This window comes from Macrotis lagotis, chromosome 2, assembly GCF_037893015.1.
Source record: "Macrotis lagotis isolate mMagLag1 chromosome 2, bilby.v1.9.chrom.fasta, whole genome shotgun sequence".
NCBI lineage: Eukaryota > Metazoa > Chordata > Mammalia > Peramelemorphia > Peramelidae > Macrotis > Macrotis lagotis.
In genome coordinates this window covers 289,285,847-289,301,971 of record NC_133659.1, presented here as the reverse complement: position 1 = coordinate 289,301,971, position 16,125 = coordinate 289,285,847, and the positions used below count along the sequence as shown (strand labels likewise).

The 16,125-nt window shown below is 44.2% G+C and overlaps 1 protein-coding gene across 2 annotated transcripts; it reads right to left on the bottom strand.

Annotated features, from left to right (window-relative positions):
- Positions 1–201: 201 nt before the first annotated feature.
- Positions 202–13,141, bottom strand: GLS2 (glutaminase 2). Of its 2 annotated transcripts, none has more exons than XM_074226366.1 (18): positions 12,936–13,141; positions 9,006–9,105; positions 8,185–8,306; positions 7,776–7,905; positions 7,016–7,095; positions 6,761–6,924; positions 6,470–6,528; positions 5,636–5,668; positions 5,319–5,377; positions 4,885–4,951; positions 4,674–4,724; positions 4,318–4,494; positions 3,796–3,927; positions 3,600–3,692; positions 3,420–3,481; positions 1,134–1,210; positions 618–681; positions 202–524 (listed from the first exon to the last, which is right to left on the bottom strand). In XM_074226366.1, the coding sequence occupies exons 1-18, from the start codon at positions 13,139–13,141 to the stop codon at positions 368–370; spliced, it is 1,833 nt and encodes a 610-aa protein (XP_074082467.1). In that variant the 3' UTR covers positions 202–367. The 2 variants fall into 2 exon arrangements, with proteins under 2 accessions (XP_074082467.1, XP_074082468.1); XM_074226367.1 differs by lacking the exon at positions 12,936–13,141 and adding an exon at positions 12,704–12,816.
- Positions 13,142–16,125: the final 2,984 nt, after the last annotated feature.

Sequence of the window (16,125 nt, the reverse complement as noted above, 5' to 3'; positions counted from 1 at the left end):
TAAGGGATCACTTTAAGGAGAACTGGCTACATCTAAGAGGAAACCTAGATAAAGCCCTCTGCGATGCTAATTGAAGTACTTACTTGCACCATGCAGGAACCCAAGCTTTCTGGCCAAAACCTAATTCAAAAATTGGCAGTGGCCACTAGGACTCCTCCTTGGGCTTTTACTGAAAAGGTAATAAAGGGGTGTGTGTCTATGAAGAATCTGGCTCATGATGGGGGGTGGGGGTGGAGGGCCTGGGGATAGTATGATAACTCCTCTAAGAGGCTCTGGCCTAAGACATCAAGCTGACTTCCCCCTCTTCCTTCAGTAAAGGTACACTTTTTTCCTGTTGATTCTTGTTTAAGGGACAGGGTAGTCCCCCTTACACCATGCTCTCCAGGTTTTCCTTAGACAGGGCTTCAGCTGCTGCCTCAGCCTGAGTCTCAGACAAAGTGTAGGAGTCCTGGTAATCCTGAAGTAGTTTGACCACCTCCAGATGGTTGAACTGCACAGCATCATCCAGGGGAATATTGCCCCACCTGTGAAGGAGAATGCAATAATCAGAAAAATAGGGGATTGGGTAGTGATAAAAAGGGACAAAGGCTACTAGGCTATTAGTTCCTCCTACTCACCTATCCTTCACAAAAGGATTTACTTTGCAAGCTTCCACCAGGAACTTGACGACCTCCAGGTGTCCTAGAGGTACAAAGGGGGAAGGAAAGAAGGTCTCAAAGTTTGGAAGCCTCTTGACAACTGACCCTATTATCCTCTCTTGACCCTTAATGGAGCTTTGTGTCCCTTAACCAGCAGGAAATAATTCTGGCTACAAATTGCATTGAGGGGCCTCTAATTTGTCTATCCCCTGTGGTGCTCAGGGCAATTCTCCATTTGAATGTATACATGTACTCTAGTGGAGGCTGGCTCATTCTTTGTGTTTGCTAACCTTGCAGAGGTCAGAGGCAAAGGAAGGTGAGGTGATGGCAAATAATTGGGATACAAGTAGTGAGATACCCCTTTTGGGTATCTCAGGGCTGTGCATATGACACCATTGTCCTTAGATTGGTTAAAAACTACCACTGAATGTAGTTGGAAAAACAAAAAAAAAAGTGGGCTTTTATGGCCTGGAGCCTTGCTAATCCTTAAGATACCTTCTGCGGCAGCAACATGGAGTGCTGTGCGGGAATCATAGTCCTTCTGTTCCATGTCCATGGCGGATAAGGCAAACCTAAGAGCAATAGTATGAGAGCTGTTGGTATTCTTTCTGAAACAGGGCTGCTCCTCAGAGAAATGTGAAGGAAGACAAGGAAGAGGGCTTCTGTCATACTGAAGTGCTCTAAGTTCCAGGACTTTGGTGATTTTGTGCCCACATAAGATTAGGAGCTAAATTGAAACTTGTCCTTCATTCTTGAAGACCACGACATCAGGGAAGTGATGCCAAGACAAGCACATGAATTAGATTGGGGGGTGGGGGTGGAATGCTAAGTTACCAGCTTTACTTTCTCCTCCAGAGCCATCTGGATCCAGGGGCCAGATATGAATCAGGATGACTGGAAATGGCCGCAGATGAGAGGCAAGCACGGTTAAGTGACTTGCCCAAGGTCACACAGGGAGTAAGTGGCAAATGTCTGTGACATGATTTGAACTGCATCCTCCTGACTCCAAGATTTGTGCTCTATCCACTGTGTCACCTAGCTGCCTGGGGTGGGGTCAGAATGATACCCAAAAGAAAACCAGAAGCTAGTAGGCAGAAACTAGGCAGAAACCAACATCTCATACCCTATTCCAAGATAAGATCGAAATGGATGCAGGATTTAGACAGTAAAAGATGCTATCATAAGCCAATTAGGAGAACAAGGAATAGTTTACCAGTCAGAACTAGGAAAGGGGAGCAGTTTAAGACCAAAGAAGAGATAGAGGACATTATGAAAGACAAATTGGATAATTTTGCTCACATCAAATTAAAAAGTTTTTGCAAAAAACCATTGCAACTAAGATTAAAAGGAATATAGTAAATTGGGAAACAATTTTTACCACTAGTGTTTCTGACAAAGGACTCATTTTTTAAAATAGAGAACTAAGTCAAATTTATTTTAAAAAACCTCAATTGATAAGTGTTCAAAGGCCATACATGGGAAGACAATTCTCAAGATGAAGAAATCAAAGCTATCTATAGTTATATGAAAAATTGCTCTAAATAATTGTCAATTAGAGAAATGTAAATTAAAGCATCTCTGCAGTACTACCCCACACCTCTCAGATTAGCCAATATGACTAGAAAGAAAAATGATCAAAGTTGGAGGAGATGTGGGAAAACCGGGACACTAATGCATTATTGGTGGAGTTGTGATGTGATCCAACCTTTCCGGAGAGCAATTTAGAATTATACACAAAGGACAATAAAACCGCACACCCTTTGATCCAGCAATGCCACTACTGGACCTGTATCCTGAAGAAATCATGAAAAAGGGTAAAAATCCTAAAATGTACAAAAATATTCATGGCAGCTCTTTTTGTGGGGCAAGGAATTGGAATTTGAGGGGATGCCCATCAATTGAGGAATGACTGAACAAATTGTGATATATGTATATGATAGAACATGATTGTTCTGAAAGAAATCAGGAAGGATGGGATTTCAGAGAAGCCTGGAAAGACTTGCATGAACTGATGCTGAGGGAGATAAGCAGAACCTGAAGAATGCTGTACACACTAACAGCAATATAGGGCGATGGTCAGCTCTGATGGACTTGTTCATTTCAGCAGCACAATAAAGTTAATTTTAAAAGACTTGTGATGGAAAATACCATCCATATCCAGAGAAGGAGCTATCGAGTTAAAATGAAGACCAAAGTTTATGATCTCCAATTTTTAAAAAGTTATCTTATGTATTATGTCCTTTTTTTCTCTCTCTAAATGTTTTCTTTCTTCAGTTTGGATTTGATTCTTCCCTAACAACATGATCAATATGGACCTATTGTTTAACATGGCTATAAAGCCTGTATTGGATTGGTTTCTGTTGGGGGGAGGGAGGAGAGAAGAGAAGGGAGGGAGAAAAATGTAAAACTCAAAACCTTGCCAAAAAAAAAAAAGATGGGTTAAAAACTACCATTGTATGTAGTTGGAAAAACAAATAAACAAAATATTTAAAAAAAAAAAAGAATGATCCCCAGAAATACCAGACCTTAGCTTTGCTGGGTGCATCGTCATTCCCCATGGCCCTGCTCTTAGCCTCCCATTTCTACATAACAGCACACTTCTCTAGAACTAGTCTAGAAGCCCTAGAAGCCTATCCCCAGTTGCCTTACTCTGTGTGACACAGTAAAGTCACTATCTCCCTGGGTTTCAGTGTTCTTATTTCATCTCATAATACCAAAAGAAGTTGTCACTTGTCATCTTTGAGCCTGAGTTCTTATTTCTAGCCATTAGGATGATAGTACCTTCGAAGAGCTGATACATCTCCACTGTAGGCAGCAAAAAGCAGGTTCACCACAGTCTTGTTCTGGGGGGAAAAGATCAGTTACCTAAGGACAATGGTGTCATATGCACAGCCCTGGCAATTAGGCCAACTTAGATAAGCAGTCATGATATTTCTATAACTAACCATGATTTTTCCTTACCCTTACTTCTCCTCCTTCACGTCGAGGATCTAGCTTCTTTGCACAGTGCCGCAAATTGTCATAGTTGTGGAAATTGAAGAGAGATACCAGCTTCTGCAGTTATAGTCAAAGGGACAAATAGCAGGTACACAAAAAATATTTGATTTGGATGAAGAAAGGCTAGTAAGTGGAGAAGGGTCCTAAAGGGGCAACTTACCTGGCAGAAGCTGATGCCTCTGTGGCTGTTCCCCACCTTGTCCAATGGAGGTGACAGGCACATCAATCCCATGACATTGGGTACCACAAGCAGAATGGCTCCTGACACTGCAGACTTGGCTGGGAGACCCACCTGGGGGGGATCAAAGATGGGGCTGAATATGTGCTGAGTTATGGGGCTAAATACAGAACTTAGCCACATAAGCACTGTGGGAGAGGCCACATGCCCATCTCTTGAGTTTTCCCACTTGAGTTGTGAGCCAAGGATGCTGCTCAGGCTCCTGTAAATATTTTCTTTTTGGAATATTTTCATAATTATTCTATGATTTTTCTTACATGTACATCTCCCCTAAATTGCCACTAATTTGGCCAAACAATTATAATTTCCTTCCATATTTAAGTCCTTCTTCCCCTACCCTCCACCCCCAAAGGCTCTTGTCTTAGCCTCCTGACTGGAAGAAAAGAAGAAAGAGCAGCCTGAATATCTTTGTACAGAAAGTGTTGGTAGCCCGAATAGACTTACGTGAAAGGCAAACTGTCCAGAGAAGTCATACATGCCACAGGAATGCATGAGGCTGAGGGTGTTGCGAACAGCCTCAGCACTCAGCACACTTTCACCCGTGATAGGACAGATTCCACCATTGGCGAGTGTGGCTGCCATGACACTGCCAGATTCACATGTCACCTCCACTGAGCACAGCTAGGGAAATAAGGGGTACAGTAGAGGATTTTGTGACCCCAACCACTACCTTCAGTTTGGATGGGGAGCAGGGATAGAGGACTATGATGGATGGGAGAAGCCTTCCCTAAAAGACATTCCCTTCAGCACTGAGAGTATTTTTTTCTCTGGTTTCCTTGGCACAAAAACGTTTTATTTACCTGAAAGTAGAGGTCCAATGCAGCCATCATGTCAACTCCCTTAGGAAAACACTGCAGGGGAGGAATAGAGAAACACATTACTACTTTAAGTCGGCACCATTCAGTCAGCAGAAATCATAGCTTTTCATCCAAATTCCTTAACACCAATTAAAGTGTCCTACCCCTCTAGTTTCAACAGAAATTTCTATTTTCCCCCAGAACCCTCTATTACCTTTTTTTCCTTGAGATAATAGCCAATGGCATAATTCCGATCCCCAGTTTCCTTTTCTGATTGGAACCTGCAGCAAAAACTAAAGTTACTAAGCCTAAAGCTTAGAGTAGGTGAAATTTTTTCTTTAGTTTGGGGAAAATCATATCATAGATATCTTACTAAACTTTTGACTGAACAGGGTAGGATCACTACAGAAAATCTTCCAACAATCTATTCCAGGAGGACTAGATTAGGAAACACCTAAAACAGGGATGGAACCTAGATAATGTCCTAATCATTATCAACCTCAATCCATTATCTCCTTAAAAAAAAGCTATACCTCAATGAAATATCAGTGAAATGAAACATTGATTGTTAAGTTATAAGAATGGGAGATGCCCCAAAATACCCTTAGATTTCCCCTTTCCCCCCAAAATTCTCTCATGGAATCTTACGTAGCATTGCTGAAACCCATATATTCATTTCCTGCCATTTTGGTCAGATACTGCAACACCTAGAAGAGAATAAGAGGGGGCAGGAATAGTAGTCCACCTAAGTAAGAAAAATCTCTACCCTGACAAAGACCAAGTTGACAAGGTCTTCTGAATCACTCAAAATTCATCCCAATTTGGCTACAGAGCTCAGAAACTCAAAGGGCTCCCCAATTCAAGGCAAGGGCTTGTAGCTTTCCACATTTCAGGGAATGAGAGTCATAATTTGGACTGATACATAGGCTACTGGGAATATTTCATGTGGCAGCAAGGGAACTTACAAAATCAAACTTCTCTGCTTTATTGCAGTCCATCTGCAAAAAGAAACATAAATCAGCACAAGGGAAAGGATGGAATGATGAACCCAGAATAGATATGGAGGGATCTGGAAGAGGGAAAAGGACTAATAGAGACATGATAGAAATGAAGGTAGGGAGTAACATCTGGATACAGATGACTCAGAGCAGCCAACATTGAGCAATAATGAGGGGACCAGACTCATCTCCTGCTTCCCCACACCAATGTGCTGCTTAGACGATCAAAGACACAGGCTCCCTCATCTCAGCAGTGTGGGGAGGGCAGCCTGGTACCACCTTCTTCAACAGGGGCTGCGATTGGCTCCCAGGGTGTCGCTGCCCTCAGGATTATTGCTCAAGGCCTGGGAGGCCTACAGCTGGTGGGCCAGTCTGATACCCCTGCCCAAGGTCAACTCAGCAGTTCCAGGTGACTGTAATAGCTGTTTCCATTCAGGCCATTCACCCTCTCTTGTGTCTACTCCCTCACTCTGAGGTGACCAATCAGCACACAAAGGTATTGTCCTCCCCCTGGTCCTGGCACTTAGCCTCTAGGATCAGGGAGGTAGCTAGAGCCTTTTCTCTTCTCTAAAGACCAAGGTCTTTTGCCAAGGCATTGTACTGGGACTTTTTCAAAGTGATGCTAAGACCAGGCTCCTTATACTGGCTCCATGTCTTCCCGGGGAATCAAGAATTTGATGTAAACTTATTTGAAGAGCTAGCTAAGGCAGAGAGGTGTTACACTTTGCCTCCATGGAAAATAGGGAATACAGAGGTTGAATAAGCCTGCCATTATTTTGGGGCTGAGGTCACGATCCTTACCTTTATCAGGGAACTCACAACAATGGCACCAGCATTTACCATTGGATTATGAGGGATTCCTGGGGAGACACAATTTCACCCAAAGCTTTATCAGAGGGAGCTCTGGGACATGATTGTTTCCCACCCTCAACTGCCCTCAGTACTCTCATTCTGTTGGTCAGTCCAAAATTCACAGACCATTTTCCTGAGAAGGTGGAAAATACTGAGCTAAAAGAAGAGAGAGAGAAAAGCAAGAAGTACTAGAAGGGAAGGAGCAGCCAATGCTTTGGTCTGAGGTGTGGCAGCTCTCACCTTCCTCATTGAGGGAAAGCTTGTTGTAACGTAGACCACTGGGCTCTTTGCCCACATATTTATGCACATAGTCAGTGCCCAGGTTGCTGACAGATATGGCATAAGTGAGGGGCTTCACACAGGACTGGAGACAGAAGGGCATCTTAGTTTGTCCTACTGAGTGCCTAGAGATAGAGAAAAGCTATGAAAAAGGTGGCCTCAGCCCTGCCACTATTCCCTTTCTGCCGACTCTTCTCCCTTCTCCAGCATCCTTACCTTTGTCCATCCACTGTGCAGAGGGAGACACCCCAGAGATCAGGATCTGACTTGGCTAGCTGGGGAATGTAGGCTGCCACCTGGGCAAGGGGTGGTTTGGGGAGAGAGTGAAGAAAGAAAGAAAAGAAGGGAGGGAGGACCAGGAGAAGAGAGAAGATAAGATAAAGTAAAGGGTGCCAGGACAATTAATAACAAGTGAAAATTTCACATAATTGCAGAGCGGGAAGGTATCTCAGAGGTCATCTAACCTTCAACAACATTCTCAATAAGTGGTCTCCAATCTCTAGTTGAAGACTTCAAGGTTTTAAATCTTTCAGCTTTTCAAATACAATTTTTACAAATTGTGGCTTTCTACATGTCCTCACCCCCAGCCCAAAGTTCATTATTATGTATTTTGGATGATTCCTTCCTTTTGTGGTCCTTAAGCATGTCAAGGAACTACTTAGAAGGAACAAAGAAGGAAATCTGAAACTTGAAACTTGCTTCCTTTAGATATAGATGTATATACATTAACTTGCAACAGTTTCCTTTAGATATATATTTCTATCAAGTTGCCCAATCCTTATGATCGTTGGTCTTCTTCCTTCCTTTCCTCCTGGAAACCTCAGAAACTTTACTGAACTGGGATAGGGCTGCCATTTGGTTCCTTATCATTGGGACCCATTCATAATCCTATTCCTTTAGCCACAGAAGACCTTAAAGCAGAATGTATATTCTACCCCAGAGTATAGTCCTTTCTCCTCTACTGTCTGTTCCTCACCTTGCCTCCTGTGCGTTCTTTGGACTCCTCAAAGATACGATCCACATGGTCTGTGAACTCCTCAAAGTCAGGAATAACAAACTTCTTTCGGAATGCCTGGGTCAGGAGCACAATGTTGCTGCTCACACATCTGTACCACACAATCACAGTTGAATTGGAGGGATGAAGTTAAAATATTACACCCACCCAGATCCCTTTAGGTTAGAGGGAGGAAATGGTAAGATGAGAACTGTGCTAGAGTTTGTGGCTAACTACCTTGGGTGAATCACAGTCTCTGGGTCACAGTTTCCTCTTCTATAAAAATAGACTGGATGAAGTAAACTCTAAAATCCCTTTCAGTTTTAATATCCTATGAATTTGTGATTTTTAGATAGAAGTGAAAGAAGTGCTCTTGTACCCGGGCTCTTACTTCCTAAAGAGATCACGGTCTAAGAGACCCCCACTGCTGGATTCTCGAACCATTCGTCGCATCTGGCTCATACAGTCCCGGAGTCGGGGATCTGATGTCTGCAGCCCGGTAGCTCTCAGTGCCTTCATGGGAAAGAGATGGTTCCATGAGTTCTGGAATGAGTTCTTTCTCTATCCCTTCCTAACCCAATATCTTTGCCAGACCACATTTAACTATGTGTAGTGAAACATGGTAGTGTTTTTTCCTGATCTCAGTCTTTAATAATGGAACTGGGACCAATGGCGAGGAGTTAGGAGGGAGGTAGATTTCACCTCAAGCTAAGGAAGAATGGAATAGATACTCAGTGACTTTCCTAAAATTGGAATAATTCAAATAAGAGGCTTGACAGAATCCCTATGACCTTCTGGGGTTGCTGTACTGGTGACTGATACATGCTTTGGACAAAGTACTTCTGAAACACGTTCCACTAACCTGTTATGGTTCTATAGTTCTATGAAAAAGTACTGCAGTAGCTCCATTATTGGTCTCTCTCATAAAGACAAATAGTAACTTCTGTATTGGTTCTGTTCACTGGTTCAGAGTTCAAAGGCTTAAGATCAAAGGATAGTTTCTTAGAAACTATCCTAATTGACCAGGAAGGTCAATAGGCATGCCTGAAACAGGGGTAAGATGGTAACCTAGAAGCTTTTATACTACTAGTTACTTAACCTCATGTATTATAGGTTACCAACAGCAGTTTTGCATACATTCTGCCCTTTTTTTCCCTTCTACTCCTTCAAAAACTTGGGGAGCTGAATAGGGGAAGCTGGAGAATAGCTCACAGCAGTAAACTTATGGATGGCGATCCTTTCTTGTCCTTCAGCAATGGTGTAGAAGAGCAGGTCACCCAGGCGGGACAGCATGCCACTCTCTGATGAATCACTGTTTGGGGATGTGGATAAGGGGAGAGATCAGAGGTCTTAGACACATTCTCTAGACTTCTCTCCTGACACTTCTAGGAGCAGGGGTTAAGGACTGTCTTATGAGTAGAAATGTAAATGGCTACATCTCAGATATGCAGGAAGGTTCCCCCTCCCCCCAAAAATATGTCTCCTACTCTGTCATAGTGCCTACAATTAGAAGCTTATGGGTTTGGGGCAGCTAGGTGGATAGGACACCGGCCCTAGAGTCAGGAGGACCTGAGTTCAAATCCAATCTCAGACACTTGATAATTACCTAGCTATGTGACCTTGGGCAAGTCACTTAATCCCCATTGCCTCGCAAAAAAACCCCAAAACAAAGTAAAAAAAAAAGAAGGAAGTTTGTGGGTTTGTTTTTTGACTTCTGAAGATTTTTCAGTCTTCAAATATCTTTTATTAAAGAGTCTATATCCCTAATATCCCCGGGAGAGGGAATAACTTGAGATAACTCTCAAGGGTTTAAGTTTATCAGATGCTTTTCAAGTCCAACAGTCAATTGGAATCAATACCCTTCTGGAAAGGAACAAAGGACAAGCACTAGCTAAAAAGAAAGGGGAAAGAGGAAAGATTCCCTATTTCTAATGGCCAAACCAGGTTAGAAGGAAGTGAGTAGTCTTCAATGAAGGAAGGGAAAGTACAGGAGTGGACAGTGGAATGGAGAAGAAAATTGACTTCAATTCAGAAGGGTACTTCAAGAGGAAAAGAGAGTGGTATTTATGCCTGGGGAGAAGAAAGGCACAAAGTTGGTACACCTTTGGGGTCCAGAGGGGAGGTTTTTTTCTCTTTTTTGTATGTCTCCATCTGGGAGTCTCTATTTCAGTGTCACTCCTCCCTTGTCTGGAGTAACATTCTTCACTCAGAAAGCACAAGTCCCAGGACAATATTGAAAGATGATTAATTCTTGTGCTGCTAGGGAATAAATAGGAGCTACCTTCCTTCTCCATTCCCGCAGCACTTTGTGTGTGTGTGTGTGTGTGTGTGTGTGTAAAAGAGAGCTGAATTTGGTATATCACTGGCTTCTTTTCCCAAAGGTTGTTGGAAAGCTAACTCAGATGACTAGTTTACTTATCTTCCAGTTTTTTTATATTGAGAGGGAAAGAGAATAACCTGAGAGGGCTCATTCTTTAAAATTTAAATACTTTTATCTGTTTGGGGGGAAAGGGACAATAAAACTGTGTTATTTTCATCTTTTGTTGCCATTCAGGGAGGACAACTAGGTAGCTCAGTGGATAGAGTTCCGGGTTTGGAATCAGGAAGATCTGGATTCAAATCCAGTGTCAGACCAATCACTGACTGTGTGCCTCTAGGGCAGGGGAATCTAATTTTCAGAGAACTGGGAGGGGGAGGGGAAGGCAGGAAGGAAACCAGTGCCAGGCTTTTCAAATATTATTTCAAATACTAAGGTTAAGTCTCTTAACTTTTGTTTGCCTTAATTCAATGGAAAAAGAAATGGCAAACCACTCCCAGTATCCTTGCCAAGAAAACCCCATATGGGGTTACAAAGAGTTGGATGCAATTTAACAACAAACCCATTCAATACATTAAGGACACTTTTGTGTATATTGGGAAGTAGTGAAGTAGATTTCTTTTTTTTTTAGGCTTTTTTTAAGTGTTTTTTTTTAAAGGCAATGGGGTTAAGTGGCTTGCCCAAGGCCACACAGCTAGGTATTTATTAAGTGTCTGAGGCCACATTTGAACTCAGGTACTCCTGACTCTGCACTGCCAAGCCACCCCCTGCAGTAGATTTCTTAATCTGTGATACATGGCATTTGTGGTGTCAGTTTAAAAACTGGGGGGCCACATAGATTAAAATTTCAGGAAGGTTGTCTTTTTTTATTTTTATTTTTTTGGTTTTTTAGATTTTTCAGGGCAATGGGGTTAAGTGGCTTGTCCAAGGCCACACGGCTAGGTAATTATTAAGCGTCTGAGGTTGGATTTGAACCCAGGTACTCCTGACTTCAAGGCCTGTGCTCTGTTCACTGCGCCACCTAGCCACCCCAGGAAGGTTGTCTTTATCCTTTGTTTTTTATGAAATAAACTTCAGGAGTGAGGAATTTTTTTTAATGTTATTTCTCTATAATGCAGGTTTTAGATGGCATTTATATCTATTTCTGCCAAAATATCTATTTCTGCCAAAAAATCAGACAAAAGAGAGGGCTGATTATATAGAGATATGTATTTATATCTCTATCTACATACGTGTGCCTGTGCCTGTGTGCATATAGGCACATGAATGTGTATGTGGAAGCCTTTGAGAATCATGACTTTTCCCATCCCACCTCCTTAGTCTGGCATCCCAAACTGAGGCAGGAAGCAGGAGGAGAGAAACTAGACTAGGACCCAGAGGTTAAGCACTAGCAAAATCTCCACAGCAGGGAAGAAAGGTGCAGACTCACACAGACTTCCAAAGAATGGGAACAGTTGGGGGCAATGGAGAAAGGTCAACATGTATGTACCCACACCTAAGCAAACAAGATCCTAGTCTGGCTTGCTGGCTGACCCGGAGGCAGGGGAATCTAATTCTCAGATAATTGCAAAGGGGGAGGAGGGCAGGAAGAGAATCAGTGCCAGGCTTTTCAAATATGATTTCATTCCATCCTCACAAGGCTGTGAGGTGGGTACAAAAAAGTTCCCCTTTTTGAATACTGACAAAAAAAAATCGACCCTCATCTGTAAATGTTGGGACCTCCATTTATGACCCACACAGGTGCTGCTGTGTAAACACACACACACACACACACACACACACACACACACACACACACACACACACACAAACACACACACACAGGTTTGAGATACTGCAGCATTAACAAGTCATCAACCCTTCGGCTCACCCAGGCCAGTTATTGGTGAGGGCACAGACATATATATATATATATATATATATATATATATATATATATATATATATCTCCATATCTATCTATCTATCTATCTATCTATATCTATATACAGATATACATTATATCTATCTATATGGATATACATTATATTTATCTATATAGATAGATATACATTGTATCTATAATAGTATATACATCTTTATATTACATCTATCTATAGATTACATTATATCTATATAGATACATTCTATCTATCTATATATATACATTCTATCTATCTATAATAGTATATACATCTTTATATTACATCTATCTATAGATTACATTATATCTATATAGATAGATACATTCTATCTATATATATACATTCTATCTATCTATAATAGTATATACATCTATATCTATCTAGATAGAGATAGATATACATTAGATCTATCTAAATCCCTATCTCTATAGAGATAGAGATATAAATAGATCTAGAAATGATGGAAATATTATGCAGCCATAGCTGCCCCCACCCGCCCCTCCACAGGCACACACTCAATTCGAGGGGTCCACGTGGAAACGCCCCTTCCCCAGCATCACAGACAATACACCTATGGGTGCAAGGAGGGCTTCCAGCTGGGCCTGAAGACCCCGAGCGGGGGTCGGGGGGCCTGAAGTGGGATGCAGAGGGGGTGGCCCCCCGGGGCGGGGCGCGGCCCACGTACGCACCTGGCCAAGGCGCAGTCCGGAGGATCGATGTGACTCAATCCCCGTCCCGGGGGGCTCCGCAGGATAGCCCGGGTGGGGCGCACCCAGACCCCCAGCTCCCAAGGGAAGGGCATCGCGGCGGGTGGGGGAGCTGGGGAGAGCGCCGCGAGCTTGCCCGAGGAGGAGGGAGCGAAGGCGCCGGAGCCGGGGCGCTGCCGCGGCGAGTCCCCCTCCCGCCCCCCGCCCTCCTTACTGTTCCTTGGGATGCTGCGGCTGGTGCGGCTGGTGCGGCTGGTGCGGCTGGTGGCCGTCGGGCGCCTCCCTGCCTTGCGCCGCCGCGGCGGCTCCGTTCAGGCGGTGGCGGACGCCGCCGCCGCCGAGGGCGCCCCACGCCCCGCTCCCGGGGGAGCGGCCGCCCGACCCCAGCAGAGCCCCCCGGAGGGCCCGCAGGGAGCGCATCCCCGCGCCTCGGAGGCGAGCGAGCGGGCGGGGCGGGCCTGGGAGCGGGCGCCGGAGGCGTCGGCGCCGGGAGCAGGTGGAGGCTACGGGCGAGGCCGGGAGGCGGCGGGAAAGCCCGGGTCCGGCCTCCGCGGGGGCAAAGACTCTATGGACCTTCGAAGGGCGAGGACCGGGGGGGAAGGGCGAGGGGCGGGGCGGGCAAGGGTCGAGTCCAATGAGCGAGTCAGAGGGTGGGAGGTGGGAGGGGCGAGGGGAAAAGGTGAGAGCGTTATGAATGGGACGGGGTCGGGGGGAGGGGGCTGCCCCAAGAGCTTCTCCGCGGCCTTCCCTCCCCGCCCCGCCCCGCCCGCCCCACACAACTCTGCGCATGCCTGCGCACCGACTGGCGGAGCGGGAAACCTAGAAGGCGCGAAGCTCGAGGGACGATGGAGGCCACCCGCAGCAGGTTCCCGGACCCTCAGGACGTCACCGCTTCGTTCTAGAAAATTCTCGACCGCCTTCTCTGGGCAGGGCTCTCGGTAAAAGAGAGATGGCCGAGCTGGCGTTATTCTGTGCCAGCCCTCAGGAAAGTCATCTTCTAGGGGCGGTGGGTAAGGCCGACCCTGGAATCGAAGGGATCCGACCTAAGGGTGAGGAGACCCCCATCCCCTCCTCTCTTTCATCCCCCGCCAACACAGATTGGCCAGACTCGGGGTGCGAAGGTCTGAGTGTGAGTCTTGGCACAGCTGGCGGTGAGGGAGGATGCCTCCGGATTCCCCTCTGCGGCTGATTCAGTTTCCCCGCCTGTTCAAAAGGGCCTCGTGGTGCTGGGCCCATCTCCCTCACCAGGCGTATTGTAAAAGTCCGGGGTGGGCCGCTTAGGGGGGCGCGGTGGATAGAGCACCGGCCCCGGAGTCAGGAGGACCTGAGTTCAAATCCACCCTCAGACACTTAATAATTACTTAGCCGTGTGGCCTTGGGCAAGTCACTTAACCCCATTGCCTTGCAAAAACCTAAAAAAAAGAGTATGGGTTTTGGGGTCAGCTGGCTGCCCCTGGGCCCTGGGAACAATGGGAAGGAGGGAGTTTCTTTTCTTCAGTGGGGATTCATCCTGAATCACATCAATTGACCTCAAGGGAAATAATACCCTTCCTCTTGCCCTATAGCCTGAGGATGGGCTGTGGATAGGTGATTCCATGGGGTAAATGGACCACTGGTCTAGGGTTGTCCCTGAGTTGGTAGGGCTAGTGGGGTGGGAAGGAGTGGAATATATGGTTAAGGCAAATCAGTGTATGCTTAAATGCTTAAATCTAGTCTTTTGGATACAGTTGGTAAATTCTCTCATGCCACCCCCAATCTGCCAATAGATTTGGTTCCTTTCTACATAAGGATTTGTAGAAGACTTTTAAGAGAGTCTAAGTCTTAAGATCTGATTTTGATGCTGGTCAACATATCCTTGCCTCAGTTCTCCATCTCTGAAAATATAATCTTCACTTTCCCTGTTTGACAGATGTTGTAAATAGGGAAATTGTGTGTTATGGGTTGACAGAGGTCCTATAAAATACTGTGATTGTGTAATGCTGTGATCTCAAGAGAAAGATGCTGCATAAAATTGCAATATTAAATCCCATTTAGGGCAAACAATACCAATCTTTGGGTCAGAAAGATGAAGATTCAGGTCCTGCATCTGATACATATATTTTTTTAAGGTTTTTGCAAGGCAAATGGGGTTAAGTGGCTTGCCCAAGGTCACACAGCTAGGTAATTATTAAGTGTGTGAGATCAGACTTGAACCCAGGTACTCCTGACTCCAGGGCTGGTGCCTTATCCACTGCACCACCTAGCCACCCCTGCATCTGATAAATATTGACTGGGCAAGTGTCACTTAATTTCTCTTAAGTTGTGGATCAGGTAGCAGGTACATTCTATACTGATAGAGGAAATTTACTGAGAATTCCCTATACCAATGTAGTTACAGATTCCTTTTTTTTTTAGGTTTTTGGCAAGGCAAATGGGGTTAAGTGGCTTGCCCAAGGCCACACAGCTAGGTAATTATTAAGTGTCTGAGACCGGATTTGAACCCAGGTACTCCTGACTCCAAGCCGGTGCTTTATCCACTACGCCACCTAGCCACCCCACTAGATTCCTTTTAAAAAAAAAAAACTCAACTAGAAGTTGATTAGAATCATCCTCATTTTGATTTCCAGTGACAGTGAACACCCTGAGGAAGCCATTCCACTTTTGGACAGCTCATATTGTTAGAAAAAAAAATTCAATGTACAGACTACCTCTAATTTCTACCCAATGTTCATAATTTTTCACTATAGGACCAGTAGACTAAATTAACAATCCTTTTTCCACATGAAAATTCTTTGTATACTTAAAGAGTTGCTACATTTCCCCAGATTTCAGTATCTCTAGCTCCTTCAGCCAGTACCATCTACTACATTTTTTTCAGATCCGTTCCTTGTAACTTTCCTTTGAATATATGTAACCTGGTTAACAGAGTACAACTGGACTGTCACCTTTATTACTCCAGATTTGGAGTTTGGACTCACATAGTCTAAGATCCTATTAACCTTTTTGCAAATCATATTACTCTCCCTTACTGAGTTTTCATTGTACTAGAAACCCTGCATCTCTCACATAGGAACTAATGAATTTTATTTATTTGTTTATTTATTTACACTATCATCTTCTTCTTGAACTTGTTAAAACTTAACCAAATACAAGACTTATATTTATCTCTATTAAATTTTATCTTCTCTTCAGTCCACCATTTCAAGGCTGTTGCAGTCTCAGTGTTGAACTTGGACCTGAATTCAAATCCTGCCTGTGCCACTTATTACTTGGTCATTTAAAATGGATCTTAGGTTCTTCATATATAAAATGATGGGATTGAACTAAGGTGACATCTATGACCCTTGCTAGCTCTAGATCTATGATCAAATGATCTTTTGAAATTTCAGTTCTTTCATCAAATCTATCAGTCATCCCCTTAGCTT